This window comes from Oncorhynchus nerka, linkage group LG23 (genome assembly GCF_034236695.1).
Source record: "Oncorhynchus nerka isolate Pitt River linkage group LG23, Oner_Uvic_2.0, whole genome shotgun sequence".
NCBI classification, from domain to species: domain Eukaryota; kingdom Metazoa; phylum Chordata; class Actinopteri; order Salmoniformes; family Salmonidae; genus Oncorhynchus; species Oncorhynchus nerka.
Window position 1 is genome coordinate 25,129,442 of NC_088418.1, and position 16,315 is coordinate 25,145,756.

General features: G+C 42.2%; 2 protein-coding genes across 4 annotated transcripts; both read left to right on the forward strand.

Moving 5' to 3' along the window:
• The first annotated feature begins 3,155 nt into the window (after positions 1-3,155).
• LOC115106187 (retinol dehydrogenase 13-like) lies at positions 3,156-8,877 on the forward strand. Its single transcript, XM_029628753.2, has 7 exons — positions 3,156-3,340; positions 3,594-3,712; positions 5,949-6,104; positions 6,288-6,392; positions 6,546-6,758; positions 6,903-7,004; positions 7,192-8,877. Exons 1-7 carry the CDS (start codon positions 3,276-3,278, stop codon positions 7,521-7,523), a joined length of 1,092 nt encoding a protein of 363 aa, XP_029484613.2. The 5' UTR covers positions 3,156-3,275; the 3' UTR covers positions 7,524-8,877.
• Positions 8,878-10,653: 1,776 nt separating this feature from the next.
• On the forward strand, positions 10,654-16,071 carry decr2 (2,4-dienoyl CoA reductase 2, peroxisomal). 3 transcript variants are annotated; one of them, XM_029628756.1, is made up of 10 exons: positions 10,654-10,866; positions 11,463-11,583; positions 11,775-11,843; positions 12,259-12,310; positions 12,418-12,553; positions 13,556-13,680; positions 13,871-13,964; positions 14,167-14,271; positions 15,000-15,243; positions 15,596-16,071. In XM_029628756.1, exons 2-9 carry the CDS (start codon positions 11,486-11,488, stop codon positions 15,218-15,220), a joined length of 900 nt encoding a protein of 299 aa, XP_029484616.1. In that variant the 5' UTR covers positions 10,654-10,866; positions 11,463-11,485; the 3' UTR covers positions 15,221-15,243; positions 15,596-16,071. The 3 variants fall into 3 exon arrangements, with proteins under 3 accessions (XP_029484616.1, XP_029484614.1, XP_029484615.1); XM_029628754.1 differs by having other exon boundaries at positions 15,000-15,188; XM_029628755.1 differs by having other exon boundaries at positions 11,467-11,583; positions 15,000-15,188.
• Positions 16,072-16,315: the final 244 nt, after the last annotated feature.

Sequence of the window (16,315 nt, forward strand, 5' to 3'; positions counted from 1 at the left end):
AGTAACATGTATTGAAAAGACAGTTATTTGATAAAGTATCATCAGCTCGATGATCTCACCTTTTGAGAGGTTCAAGACTTCTCACACTCTTTGGGAATTGGGCAAGAAGCAGTGAGGCAGAGAGTGAGAACTAGGCTGTCATAAATCATGTTGAAGGTCAAGTACTGTGGACTGACAAAAGGGAGCGGTGTGGGTCAAGTAAGTCCAGGGGGGCTTGAGCCGTGAACAAATAGAGCAACACTACTTGTCTGCTCTCCCCTCTCTCCCTCTCTCTCTCTCACTCTTTCTCTCTCCAGAGAAGTTGCTCTGTATCCTTCCTTCCTTCCTCCATCTCTCTCTCTCCTCTTTTTTCAGACACCAGACCTTCATTGCTCTTGTCCTAGTTTTCACTTTTGTGTGTCACCTCTTCCTCTCATTTACAGGGGTGGCCTCCTTTCTCTCTGTTCTCAAACTTGTTTTCTTGTTCCCCAAAGTGAACTATAAAACAGTGGACTGTTTCACTGCACTGTTTTTCTTTCTAAAAGGATATAATAACATCAGTGGCCTGTCATTCTTACATTTGTTCTCTAATTCCTCTGAAAATAAATCAAAGCTTGGCAAAAAATGTCATCATGAAATGTAATCTTCCTAACCTTTATTGTCTCTCTCTATTTCCTATTGCCAGTGCAAGAAGGTCTGTGGATATCCATCCTTACCCCATACATTGTTTGTAATGTCCCAGTGTTATATAACAAGAGGAGAGTGTTCAAGGGGAGGGTGGTCTAGATATGGAGAGCTTAGATGTGTGTTATATACAGGGGTGCAACTTTGGTTTTAGAAGTGGTGGGGGACATCATTTTTTAAATATATATATTTTTATCCAGTCGGATAAACACTCCAAACAGCCTATTCGACCGCTCGGGGGTGTCCGCATGGTCCTAAAACACACCGTTGCCTCGTTTTGTTATCACATTCCAATGATAAAACTGGGGGAGACGAAAATGCAATTTCAGAATGTGGGGGGGACATTTCCCCCCTGTCCCCGGTGAAAGTTGCGCCCCTGGTTATAAATGTGGCTCAGACACTGAGCTGTTCTGACAGCATAGGAGACTTGTTTACTCCACTGATGTTGGGTCAGCTTGAGAGGACGTGTCTGGGATCATCAGCATCTCTTTAGAGAACATCAATAAGACATGTCCTAATGTACAATGCAGACAGGGGGTCACCCTGTACCAGAGAGAGAGAGAGAGAGAGAGAGAGAGAGAGAGAGAGAGAGAGAGAGAGAGAGAGAGAGAGAGGTCATAATAATGGCGTTAGAGCCATAATAAGGAAAGAATAATAAAAGCCAAAAATGTATTTTGTTTGCACTGGACCAAAGCCCTGTGTGGGTGTGACTGTTAAAGTTTTTTTTAAAGGCACTTACCAGAGAAAGTGTATCACCTACAGTAGAGGTTAGTACAATAACCACCTATTCAAATCAAATGTTATTTGGCACATGCTTCGTAAACAGCAGGTGTAGACTAACAGTGAATTTCTTACTTACGGATCCTTTTCAAACAATGCTGAGCTAAAGATAAAAAAATATAAATAGTGACATGAGGAATAAATACACAGTGAATAACGAAAAACAATAACAAGTAAAAAATAACATGGCTTTATACAGGGAGTACGAGTACCGAGTTGATGTGCAGGGGTAGGAGGTAATTGAGTTAGTTATGTACATATAGTAGTGCTAAAGTGACTAGGGGACAGGAACGATAATAAACAGCAGCAGCAGTGTGTGGTGAGTATGAAAAGTGTGTGTGTGTGTATGAGTGTGAGTGTTTGTGTGGCGTCAGTATGCATTTGTGCATGTTATATGCGTGTGGGCATATGTAGTGTGTGTGTTTATCACAGGAGGTTGGTGGTACCTTAATTGGTGGAAAACGGGCTCGTGGTAATGGCTCGAACGGAATAGGTGGAATGGTATCAAATACATTAAACACATCGTTTCCATGTGTTTGATGCCATTCCATTTCCTCCGTTGCAGCAATTATTATGAACCGTCCTCCCCTCAACAGCCTCCAGCGGTGTGTCAGTGTAAGTATGTGTGAGTGTGTAGGTGGAGTCCAGTGTGTGTGCATAGAGTCAATGCAAGAGAGTTAATGCAAAAAAATGGTCAATAAAGGTATTCTGGGTAGCCATTTGATAATTTATTTAGCAGTCTTGTTTAGCGGTCTTATGGCTTGGGGGTAGAAGCTGTTCTGTTGGTTCCAGACTTGGTGCACTGTTACCACTTGCCGTGCGGTAGCAGAGAGAAAATTCTATGGCTTGGGCTGCTGGAACCTTTGACAATAGTTTGGGCCTTCCTCTGACACCTCCTGGTATAGAGGTTCTGGATGGCAGGGAGCTTGGCCCCAGTGATGTACTGGGCCGTACTCACCACCCTGTGTAGCACCTTGTGGTCGGGTGCCTTGCAGTTGCCGTACCAAGCGGTGATGCAGCCAGTCAAGATGCTCTCAATGGTGCAGCTGTAGAGCTAGTGCTACACTTTCACAAAGATTAATGATAATTGATGGTTGTTCTTAAAAAGCACAAAAAACTGACATCGATACAAAAAATGAACAGTTGGGAAACATGTACAGACACGGGTTTATAACCCATCACAAGAGTGGGAATATCAAAATGTCACACCGCATTTCAGGCTTCTGCAGGGGTATTCGTCAGTTGGGACACCTAGTCCAAAGACTTTGATTTAATACCAAGTAAGCCTAGTTCTTCTTAATTTGCCGAATTAGAATGTTAACATCATAGAGATCCTATTAAGTATTCTAATGACTAATTATGTGGTTAAAGCTGCAATAATGGGCCTCGCTCTTCCTCTTCCTCTCTAGCTGATGAAGATTATGTCATAGAACAAAATGTATAAGATCTCCTAAGCCTGTGTTGACCACAGACCTTAATTTCGGGGTTTATCCTACAAAACGCCATTAAATTCCCCATAAACTTTGTCCAACTGACCATTGTGGAGTTAGTGCCTACAAAAATACGTAATTACTATTTCTCTCCATAGCACTTTCAACATTTTGTCGTACAAGATAGTAACGCAGTTATAATTTTTAAAAAGTATTACACTATAAATCCCATAATGCTATTGGCGAATGTTTTCGTTGTGATTGGTCAGACGCCTGTGAACTGGTTGACGTGTATTACCGTGCGCCTTTAACCTTGTCCATGAGGATATTATGAAAGTCTCCGGTTTGTTCGCAGTTTTATAACCTGTCTTATGTTATTTGTGTGTAAACCTTCGAAAAACGATGAGCAAATATATTCTGCCCGTCTCGGTCTTTGGAACAGTGTTTGGGTCCGCTGTTTTATTGAAGTGAGTCGCCAAAGAAATTCCTTCTCAAAAAGCTAGAAGAATCCTAACAACTATACCTTTTGCCATCCGCTGATGCTTCTGTAGTCTTATGACAAAGCTCCCCAATCCATCAGGGGTTTGATGTAATGAAACTGCCAGTGTCACAGTTAAAGATATAATAATGCATAGTGCTATTTAACATTGCATGTTGTAATGTGTAGCCAAAACCTTTCTAAACCATCTCTGAATTATGATTGTGTCATTCTCCCCATAGGAACCATGTTACTGGAGGCCCTTGTCCCAGTAAGGTTAAAATTCCAGGGAAGACCGTGGTCATAACAGGAGCCAACACTGGGATTGGTAAAGAGACAGCCAAAGAACTGGCCAAGAGAGGTACAGAGAATTAGGCTACATCATAGCGACAACTAACCACTTATTTTACGCAAGGGCTTATTAGTAGGCTACAGAGCACCTATTTAGACAATGCAATTATATTCCATTTTGGTCACTGTGTAAGGGATCTCGTCCTCCTCTTCTGAGGAGGAGTAGCGAGGAGGATCAATTTGCAGCATGGTAAGTGTTCATGATGTAATATTTAATTAAGCAAACTGAACACTGAAATACAGAAAACAATAAAGTGAACGAACGAAAACCGAAACAGTCCTGTCTGGCGACATACACAAAGACAGAAAATAAACACCCACGAAACACAGTTGGACAACTAATGACACCTGCCTCTGATTGAGAACACAGAAACCAACATAGAAAAACAAACAGACTGCCCACCCCAACTCACGCCCTGACCATACTAAAACAAAGACAAAACAAAGGAACTAAGGTCAGAACGTGACACACTGGCTATTATTATAGTTCTACTATTATTAATGTTTGTCTTTACTATTGTGTGATTGGCTAGTTGTTACAAGTAATTCAAGCAACCATAATTGCTTCAGAAAACAGCCAGAACGACCTTAGTATCAATTATGAGTTACCTACAGTTGAAGTCGGAAGTTTACATACACCTTAGCCAAATACATTTAAACACAGTTTTTCACAATTTCTGACATTTAATCTAAATGACAATTCCCTGTCTTAGGTCAGTTAGGATCACCACTTTATTTTAAGAATGTGAAATTTCAGAATAATAGTAGAGTGATTTACTTCATCTTGTATTTCTTTCATCCAATTCCCAGTGGGTCAGAAGTTTACATGCACTCAATTAGTATTTGGTAGCATTGCCTTTAAATTGTTTAACTTGGGTCAAACGTTTTGGGTATCCTTTCACAAGCGTCCCACAATAAGTTGGGTGAATTTTGGCCCATTCCTCCTGACAGAGATGGTGTAACTGAGTCAGGTTTGTAGGTCTCCTTGCTCGCACACACTTTTTCAGTTCTGCCCACAAATTGTATATGGGATTGAGGTCAGGGCTTTGTGTTGGCCACTCCAATACCTTTACTTTTTTGTCCTTAAGCCATTTTGCCACAACTTTGGAAGTATGCTTGAGGTCATTGTCCATTTGGAAGACCCATTTGCGACCAAGCTTTAACTTCCTTACTGATGTCTTGAGATGTTGCTTCAATATATCCACATAATTTCCCTACCTCATGATGCCATCTATTTTGTGAAGTGCACCAGTCCCTCCTGCAGCAAAGCACCCCCACAACATGATGCTGCCACCCCCGTGCTTCACAGTTGGTATGCTGTTCTTCGGCTTGCAAGCTTCCCCCGATGGTCATTATGGCCAAACAGTTATATTTTTGTTTCCTCAGACCAGAGGACATTTCTCCAAAAGGTACGATCTGTGTCCCCATGTGCAGTTGCAAACCGTAGTCTGGCTTTTTTATTGCAGTTTTGGAGCAGTGGCTTCTTCCTTGCTGTGCGACCTTTCAGGTTATGTCGATATATGACTCGTTTTACTGTGGATATAGATACTTTTGTAGCTGTTTCCTCCAACATCTTCACAAGGTATTTTGCTGTTCTAGGATTGATTTGCACTTTTCGCACCAAAGTACGTTCATCTCTAGGAGACAGAATGCGTCTCCTTCCTGAGCGGTATGACGGCTGCGTGGTCCCATGGTGTTTATACTTGCGTACTATTGTTTGTACAGATGAACGTGGTACCTTCGGGCATTTGGAAATTGCTCCCAAGGATGACCAGACTTTTTTTCTATAGTCTTGGCTGATTTCTTTTGATTTTCCCATGATGTCAAGCAAAGAGGCACTGAGTTTGAAGGTAGGCCTTGAATACATCCACAGGTACACCGCTAATTGACTCAAATTATGTTGATTAGCCTATCAGAAGCTCCTAAAGCCATGACATAATTTTCTGGAATTTTCCAAGCTGTTTAAAGGCACAGTCAACTTAGTGCATGTAAACTTCTGACCCACCGGAATTGTGATACAGTGAATTATAAGTGAAATAATCTGTATGTAAACAATTGTTGAAAAAATGACATGTCATGCACAAAGTAGATGTCCTAACCGACTTGCTAAAACTATAGTTTGTTGACAAGAAATTTGTGGAGTGGTTGAAAAATGAGTTTTAATGAATCCAACCTAAGTGTATGTAAACTTTCGACTTCAACCGTAGCTACTCTTTCCCATTTCCTATCCTTTTCCATCCAATCAGGTGGTCGAATCATTATGGGGTGCAGGGATATGGAGAAATGTGAGGCGGCTGCCAAAGAGATCCGGGGGCAGACACTGAATCCTCATGTTTACGCACGCCACATAGACCTGGCCTCCATCAAATCCATCCGCCAGTTTGCAGAGAGCGTCAACCAAGGTCAGTTAAAATACGCACTGGAGAGACATCAACTCAAATGAGACCAATTGGAAGTAACGGCCACTTTATGAGTTGAGCTACACCCTATTCTCAGACAATGGTGTGTGTGTGTGTCTCTCTCTCTTTCTCTCTGTGTTTCTCTCTGTGTCTCTCTCTGTGTGTGTTTTCGTCATGTCATTGCAGAGGAAAAGCATGTGGATGTGCTGATAAACAATGCAGGCGTAATGAGATGTCCAGCAGGGAAGACAGTGGATGGGTTTGACATACAGTTTGGAGTGAACCATTTAGGTATGTTCCTGACAACTCCCAAGTAGTGTGCACTTTCTGCAGGGTTTTATTTCGTACTGTTGCTTTACATTGTATTATAAATACATAGCTATAATATAGGAGAATATGGGCATTGTCATATGTTCATGTTACTGTGTTCCTCTGTTTCTTCAGGTCACTTCTTGCTGACCAATCTGCTGCTGGAAAAGCTGAAGGACTCTGCCCCTAGCAGAGTGGTCAACCTGACCTCTCTCGCCCACATCGTCGGGGAGATCGATTTCAACGACCTCAACTGGGACAATAAGAAGTTTGACACCAAACGGGCCTACTGCCAAAGCAAACTCGCCAACGTTCTATTCACAAGAGAACTGGCCCAAAGGCTAGAAGGTAAGTCCAGTAGCTCTGTGTATGTGTGTGTGTGTTCTCTGTGTGGGTGGATAGGTTTGTCCTCTGTTTGGGTAGGTTTGTTATTTTTGTATTTTCCATTGATTACAGTATTGATTACTGTGTTGTTAATCTTTGTTGTGACAGGTACTGGGGTCACTGTGAATTGCCTACACCCTGGGGTTGTTGCCACAGAGCTGGGGAGACACACTGGCCTCCACCAATCGCAGTTCTCCAGCTCAGTGCTCAGTGAGTCCGCCGCCTTCTCATTGTCTATTACACTTGGAGATCCACTCACGTGAAAATGTTTGCTAAACCATCATATCAGTTTAGATTAATAGGCTCAGTAGGTCATAGTTGAAGCTCCCAATCTCTCAGGAAAAGTTATTCACAAAATGCTTCAAATGACCCCTAATGTCTCTGCCTCTCCCTGCAGGTCCGTTCTTCACCCTCCTGGTGAAGGGGCCAGAGCTGGGGGCACAGCCTAGTGTCTATCTGGCCGTGGCCGAGGAGTTGGAGGGGGTTACGGGCTGCTACTACGACGTCATGATAGAGAAGGAGCCAGCACCCAAGGCCCTCGACCAGGAGGTGTCCCGGAGGCTGTGGGAGGCCAGTGCCAGGCTGATGGGGCTGGAGCAGGCAGCATCAGCAGCAGTGCCAGCCTCAAATAGGGCCCAAGAGAAGCCCAGCACAGACCCAGACACAAAGATCATAGCCAAGCACTCACTGTCAGTGCTTGAGCAAACAGGAATGAACCCTGGAGTATGAGCCCTGATATGGAAAGAAGTCACAGTGAACGGTTGACTTTGCATAGGCGCCATTTTCTCTTGACAAGAGCATGTACAATATGAAATTGGAGCTAGCTGGAGATTTCGATTATGGCTCGTGAGACATATGCATATGCTACAGACTAATGCTTGATTTCACCTGCTTGTCCAATGTCCATACATCTGGAGATGTTATCGAGGCAATGATACAGGAGTGACTTGTCCAACAGCACAGTGAGTGTTGGCTAACAGCCAGAAGAGGACTGGCCACCCCACATAGCCTGGTTCCTCTCTAGGTTTCTTCCTAGGTTTTGGCCTCTCTAGGGAGTTTTTCCTAGCCACCGTGCTTCTACACCTGCATTGCTTGCTGTTTGGGGTTTTAGGCTGGGTTTCTGTACAGCACTTTGAGATATCAGCTGATGTACGAAGGGCTATATAAATACATTTGATTTGATTTTGATTTGATACAGTAGGTTCCAGAGGGAGCAGGTTTTCATTCCAACCAATGTCAAGTTATATTTTAATGAATAATTATGGAAACCTTTCATGCCCAGATACTCTGAGACAGAAGGAGATGGAAATCACTGTTATTAAAACAGTTGTAATGTGTTATGAACTGAACACACAGGCTCAAGTTCATAGCATGTATTGTAATGAGTAAAGTATAATGTTGCCTCATCTGGCCATGACAAGGCTCAAGGGAAATGGTTCCCCTGTCATATTATTTTTTACATTTTTAACATTTATTTAACTAGGCAAGTCGGTTAAGAAAAAAATATTATTTACAGTGACTGCCTTCTCCGGACGACCATGGGCCTCCCAATCACAGCTAGATGTGATACAGCCTGGATTCGACCCTGGGACTGTAGTGGCGCCTCTTGCACTGAGATGCAGTGCCTTAGACCACTGCGCCACTCGGGAGAAGCAGTTGCTTATCATTGATTATACTATTATTCACTGAGCTAATCTAACAATACTAGAGTGGAAGTCTGAATCAGAAAAGTGGAAACGCAATAATGACCTAGAGTCGCATTATAGATCCCAAACTTTAAAAATATATATATTCTCGGATTTCTCCCACAAGACATGATTAAGATAAGCACATACTGTGGAATCTGGAGCTGTATTTATGCTTTAACCCTGTCATGTTTGTTTGGGCTGGTTTATGTATTATTAATCGTTTGTGAGGAAGAGGGTTAGCATTCTACAGGCTTTGCTAGTGTTTTAAAAACTGTAATCTGGCTATTACCACCACCTGGTGGTGAGCTATCAAACTGAGGGCAACACATTTTGACCACTTATGTAATGAAGAAAATGGAGACCAAATAAAACATTTCTTACCCCCCCACAAAGCTTTGACTGCGTCTCACCAAAAATATGTTACTTACATGTCTTGATGTTTTCCTGTAGCTACATTGTTGCTTTATAACAACACATCACCTCACTATCTGGAGTCAGAAAACTGTTGATAAAATTGTCCAGGCTGGCATGCATTAATGGATACTGTTGGCATACACACAGCCTAAGTGCTTTGGATATATTAGCCCTGAACTGAGGGATCCATTTCACAGGGCACTTCCTGTCAATAAAATCCCTAAATTCAGATTGAGAGAAAGACATCCACCATCTGAATGTACTCTGATGAGCATCGATCCCTGGAAACGAATACCGTTCACCAGCCAAATCTGGTGTCAGTTTACCAGCAATGACACTCCCTGGTGCCACCCTAAAAAGCTGAGGGTAATAGGAGATCAAGGGTTTTCCACATCCCTCTGATTTGGAAAAGCAGGTAATATTTTGTAAAGTGGAATACCAGAAAGACTTTAACATATGGTTGTGAAGGGCCATAAAAGAGACACTGTTATTGCTCTCCCTAAACATGCACAGATACATTTAGATTATAAAAAACAAAATCATATTCTTTAATGGCCACCTAGAATATGGTGTTATGGAAACACTTGACAAATGAAAACAATGACCTTTTTGTTTCTGTATCTTATCTAAAGGTTCTGCAGTGATTTATTCATTCTTGCCTTGAGGTAGAATTTAGAAACATGTCTATCATGTCTGTGTGAGCCTTGAGGTATTTGTATACTGTACAAAAATGTAAACGCAACATGTTTTGGTCCTATGTTTCATGACCTGAAATAAAAGATAACAGAAATTTTCCCTATGCACAAAAAGCTTATTTTTCTCAAATTGTGTGCACAAATTTGTTTACATCCCTGTTAGTGAGCATTTCCTTGCCAAGATAATCCATCCACCTGACAGGTGTGGCATATCAAGAAGCTGATTAAACAGCGTGGTCGTTACAGTTGCACCTTGTGCTGGGGACAATAAAAGGCCACTCTAAAATGTGCAGTTTTGTCACAACACAATGCCACAGATGTCTCAAGTTTTGAGGGAGTGTGCAATTGGCATGCTGACTGCAAGAATGTCACCCAGAGCTGTTGCCAGAGAATGTAATGTTAATTTCTCTACCATAAACCTCTTCTAACATAGTTTTAGAGAATTTGGCAGTATGTCTAACCGGCCTCACAACCGCAGATCAAGTGTAACCACCTCAGCCAAGGACCTCAACATCCGGCTTCACCTGACACCAGTCATCCAAATTAAACTGAGGAGTATTTCTGTTTGTAATAAAGCCTTTTTGTGGAGAAAAACTAACACCCATGGCTGCGTCCCTGTCCAGTCATGGGAAATGTGTTTAGTAGACTTTAATTTTTGCCAAAGTTTATTTTTTTAATGGTGTTGTTTAGTAGTGCAAGGGCACTTCACAGACTATTGCACACGAGCACTTCAAACTGCCCCCCCCAGGTCAACCCATGGCTGCACCCCTGCCCAGTCATGGGAAACTGATCAATTAGAACCTAATGAATTCATTTCAATTGGCTGATTTCCCTATATGAAATGTAACTCAGTAAAATTGTTGAAATTATTGCATGTTGCATACATATATATATAGTATAGTTTAAGCATCTTAACAGAAAAAACAACACTAGATATTCTATCCCAGTATTTTTATGAATAAGCAAAGAACACATTTTCTATCCTCTGCATGGATGACAGCATGAGTATGACGTTTGCGCTCTTGAACAGACCCTCTTGAACTACATATCCCAAAATGCACTTGTCGTTTCACAAAAAAATAGGTTCAAGGTACAGTATTTTCATGACCAGAGAGCAAATTTGCTGTTTGACAATTTAGTGAATTTGTAAACGTCTTGGGTCGCAATTTGTGAAGTTACTCTGCAACAGAGTGCATTTGGTCGTCAAGAGACGTTTGTGAGGCGGTGTCATTACAGAGGAGAAGCTACAACAGGAAAAACACAACAACACTGTCGGTAAGTGCAACTTTACCATAGAGAGAACAATGAGCCAGATGTTTTACCGGATGTAGAAATCTGAAGCATCCTGTTGGCGTTTCCACTCAACACCAAATATGGTGATGAGAGGAAGCCCAGTGGCGGGCAGTGGGAGAAGACGGAGCGAGATGAATTTTGGACGAGATTCTGCAAATTTCCTCATCGATGAAACGTTTGATCTCAATACAGTTTTCTGTTCCCAAAACTAAAATATGTTACGAACATAGTACTTTTTGCCAAAGTTTCAAAAAAACTTTGGTTTTGTATGTGCAAGGGCGAATTGAGATTCAGGCTAAGCGTTCCCTAACTAAAATATGCAAATAAATGCTAGAACGCGCCAATAGGATCTCGTTAGTTCGTGCTTGTTCTGCCGACTATGATTAATTTTCTACCATTGGAAACGATTGGCTGTGGTCTATCTTGGGGTTATAAAAAAATCTTTGACTTTACTTTGTCAACTTTAAATTCTTCCATGCATCTTCCGCTGCAGTCTGCAATGCAGCATATGTCCCAGCGATTGCTACATAGCACAAAGTGTGCCTTAGAAGTGTAATAAATGTATATTTTTGTTCCAGCCAGGCACCTTTGGAACATCAGTATGGCAGAGCCACAGAGGGTGAGAGATTTGCCTGAGGATGTAGACACAGATGACTGCATGACTTCATACACTCACATTTACAGTCCAGATTTACTCAAGTAAGTGGAAATACAACCTTAACGTACCAACTGTACTTGAGCTGTGCATTGTCATTTGGAACAAAAGCAATGGCCAGTATATTTTATAGGGAAATGTTATTACCTTAAGTGATGTAATTGGAAAAGATGACATAGGGCACTCTGTTTAATAGTGGTACTGTACATAATTTTTTAACAATATCTTTTCACAGAGACCAAGTGGCGTTCATAACTGGAGGGGGAACTGGAATTGGACTGCGCATAGCTGAAGTGCTCATGAGGTACTGTACCTGGAGTCTCTTGACGTACTACTCCATGCTCCCTGAGACTGTACCTTAACCCTCTGGTTGGGTTATCACTGCCTATCTTCTTTGACCTATAGAGCATGTTACTCTTCACCTAAGACCTTGAATGGTGCATCTGTCACGCTTGGCTTCCTGGTACATCACATGATCTCAGCCTTAACCTTGCACCTTTCACTTGACATGTCCCTGCACCCCTCACCTATCACATTCCCTTGGCCTTTACCCTGCCTACACCTGGGACTGCTCACCTCATGCCACTGTGTTCTACCAATAGCTTCCTTGTGTCATCCGCAAACCACCATTAGAGGCAACTAAAACCTTATGCCGCATGTCATCACACACGGAACACCTTGCACCTCACCCCTAACCTCTCACCTCTCGTCTCTTTCAGGCACGGCTGTGACACAGTGATTGCCAGCAGAAACTTGGAAAAGCTGACAGAGGTCTGCTACCCTTATATCGTGTAGTAGACCAAACAAAAACCATGTGGATTAAATGTTGAATAAATGTTGATTTATCATGCTGATGTCTCGTCTATGTTTTCTTCCAGGCTGCTAAGAAGCTGATGGCAGCGACGGGACGCCGCTGTCTCCCTCTGACCATTGACGTGCGACAGCCCCAGACCATCTCCGCTGCCGTGGACGAGACGCTGAAAGAGCTGGGCAGGATTGATATCCTCATTAATAGTATGTAGAAGACACACGTGTGCACAGACAAACATGCACATGCACCCATACAACAACATTGTAGGTATGGGGGGGAAATTAAATTGGCTCTGCTGTGAAATTGTGTGCGACATTGATTTTAATGAAGCCATGTCGCGGTGAAAGCAGTGTGATTTTGTTTAAATTATGACATTTTCTCAAGCAATGTCAATCTCTCTTTATCAACTGTTATCATATAGGCCTGTTTCAGATCACAAAGTCATCATCTGTTCTGGCTTTTATCGTTTTTGTAACGTTTATAACTTGATTTGCACAACATTTCAATCTCAGTCTTTCTTTACATTTGTACATTTTCTTTTTAATACCCAATTTTGAATTGAAACGTGTTAACGTTGGTTGTTTGAAATAGGTATATCTCTCTGGTCACCCCCAAAACCAATTCTTCCTTTGGCCGCCTCTCCTTCCAGTTCTCTGCTGCCAATGACTGGAACGAACTTGAAACTGGAAACACTTATCTCCCTCACTAGCTTTAAGCACCAGCTGTCAGAGCAGCTCACAGATGACTGCGCCTGTACATGGCCCATCTATAATTTAGCCCAAACAACTACCTCTCCCCCTACTGTATTTATTTATTTAGCTCCTTTGCACCCCATTATTTCTACTTTGCACATTATTCCACTGCAAATCTACCATTCCAGTGTTTTACTTGCTATATTGTATTTACTTTGCCACCATGGCCTTTTTTTTCTTCTTTTTTTTACCTCCCTTATCTCACCTCATTTGCTCACATTGTATATAGACTTATGTTTTCTACTGTATTATTGACTGTATGTTTGTTTTACTCCATGTGTAACTCTGTGTTGTTGTATATGTCAAACTGCTTTGCTTTATCTTGGCCAGGTCGCAATTGTAAATGAGAACTTGTTCTCAACTTGCCTACCTGGTTAAATAAAGGTGAAATAAATAAATGAATGTAAAAAAAAATATGTAAGGAACTGTCTAGCGATCTATTTTATTTTATAGATGCTGCTGGAAACTTCCTGTGCCCTGCAATCTCCCTCTCCTTCAATGCCTTCAAGACAGTCCTGGAAATTGACACAATGGGTACATTTAACACCAGCAAGGTGGTCTATGAGAAGTGGTTCAAGGTACGGTACACTCTCAGTATGCACTGAGATTTTTCAATCAATTTCCTTCAATCTAACTACCTACCTTTTCACATGACTTGCATGGATATTCCTGTTTGTTTTTCATTGTTGTGCTATTACCTCAGATAGTCATACTTCTGGTAAAATGTATGGATAGATAGACTTGATCATGTCTGATGTTTGTGTTCAGGACCACGGGGGTGCCATTGTAAACATCTCTGCCACCCTCGGCTACAGGGGTCAGGCTCTCCAGGTGCATGCTGGCTCTGCCAAGGCTGCCAACGGTAAGAAACGTTACAGTGTTATAACTCTATGATTGTAACTATATTGTTGTGTTTTTATGTTGTTCTATGTATTTGGTAGAAGTAGCTGTAGTCTTTTGGTGAGTCAGCACTATTTCGCAGATATAACAGCAAGCCCACTAACAACTTCCCCTCTCTTTATTCATCTCACTACTCTTTTTCTTTTCACGTCTCTCTCCCTCAGATGCCATGACCAAGCACCTGGCTGTTGAATGGGGACCAAGTGGGGTAAGGGTTAACACCCTGGCACCAGGTCCTATTTCTGGGACAGAGGGCTTCCATAGACTGGGTAAGGATCTGTGGCTGCCTGGCTGTGATTTGATAAACATGTTTGGATTGATTAAGCCATAAGCCAAACTCACACATGGCCATACTTTTTAGTGATAAATCTTGCCACTCCTCTCTACCTTTTTAATGAAGTATGTTTTATTATACACTTAAGTAGATCTGGGTAATTATGTGTTATTTCTCTGCTAGTGAGGTCAAAGTTATCAAGAGCAGAGCCTTAGGGGCTTCCCGGGTGGCGTAGTGGTCTAGGGCACTGCATCGCTGTGCCACCAGAGACTCTAGGGTTCACGCCCAGGCTCTGTCGCAGCCAGCCGCAACAATTGGCCTAGCATCGTCCGGGTTAGGGAGGGTTTGGCCGGTAGGGATATCATTGTCTCATCGCGCACCAGCGACTCCTGTGGCGGGCCAACCAAGTGCACGGTGTTTCCTCCGACACATTGGTGCAGCTGGCTTCCAGGTTGGATGCTCGCTGTGTTAAGAAGCAGTGCAGCTTGGTTGGGTTGTGTTTCAGAGGACGCATGGCTTTCGACCTTCGTCTCTCCCGAGCCTGTACGGGAGTTGTAGCAACGAGACAAAATATAGTAATTACTAACAATTGGATACCACGAAAGTGGGGAAAAAATATATTTTAAAAAAGAGCCTTAGGAGAGGTAAACTAAATTAAGTCCTCTTCAGTCTCATTTTTCTTTGCCCTAAATACTTGTTCTCACCCTCCCCTCTTGTCTTCAGGTGGCAACATAGCAGACAGCATGGGCGCCTTCTCATCCATTCCGCTGCAGCGGGCAGGCAACAAGACTGAGATGGCCCACAGCGTGCTGTTCCTGGCCAGCCGCGCCTCCTCCTATGTGACGGGCCACATCATGGTGGCTGACGGCGGGAGCTGGCTCACCTCAGCCAATGACGTGTCCATGCTGCTCGGTATAGCTTCCTCTCAGTCTGCTAAACTCTGACACGGCCCCTCTCCCCGTCCCAGGTGTGTAGTACAGGGAAGGAGGTGCAGCTGTAGGTGTAGGGGAAGAGGACGTTGTGAAGTGTGTTGTGGATAAGTAGAGTGCATTTATCTTTCATCTAGAAAAAATATTCTTCTGCACTTTGTGACATCGGCTGATGTCAAATTTGATTGGTTGATTGGAGTAAAGTGGCATAGTTATAGGGGTAGTGTTTTGCCCTGAGTTGGGCATAACTGATTGCTTAATTTGTCTGGCTTGTGTTTCATTTTCTTCTGTGGCCTTTCGCCTAAGGACACTTTAGATAGAGAAGCATAAACTTATTATGTGATATGCAGATACTGTCTTCAAATTAAATTGTGTTTATTTTGCTTTCAGGCTATTGGTCAGCTGAACTGAAGAGAGATGAGTAGATGGTGAAGAAGAAGTGGCAGATTTGGAATAATCTGCAAAATATAAATCAATGGATTTGCCATGTATGATCTTTGAGACTGGAAAGCTACCATAGCTGATAGTGGTTAAGTGGACAATAGGAGGTAAACACAAATATTGACTGGAAATTATTGACCTAAAAAGACACATCACAGCCACATGTTGAAAACGGGATAGATTGGCCCAATCATGTTTCAAGCGTTGGATAATGAGTTAATCGACACCATTTAAAAAAATTGTAATTACTAAATACAATAACTACTTTGGATTAAGAATCAATATGTTGATGAACGTGATTAGTAAAATCGCCTTTTGTAGTTGTTGAATCATGTAGGCTAGTTGTTGAAATTACATTGTAAAACACTTACAATTTCCATACACAATGTCCAGAAATGTTCCTAATAAACCTTGACATAATGACATTTAAAAACTCTGCCTCCATTTCAAACATCACAACACTTTTCTAACCTCATCATACATGTACTGAACTTGAGTATTCAAAATGACTCCTCCAAGCAAACACTGAGTTTTCACATAGCATGCCCTACTGTTTGACCATATTGCTCTAGATAAATGGCGAATGAAACAGTAACACCAATAGTATAGCCAGAAAGATAATACATTATTAATATGCATTGACTAAAATCTGCCAGAGGGGGGCGCCAA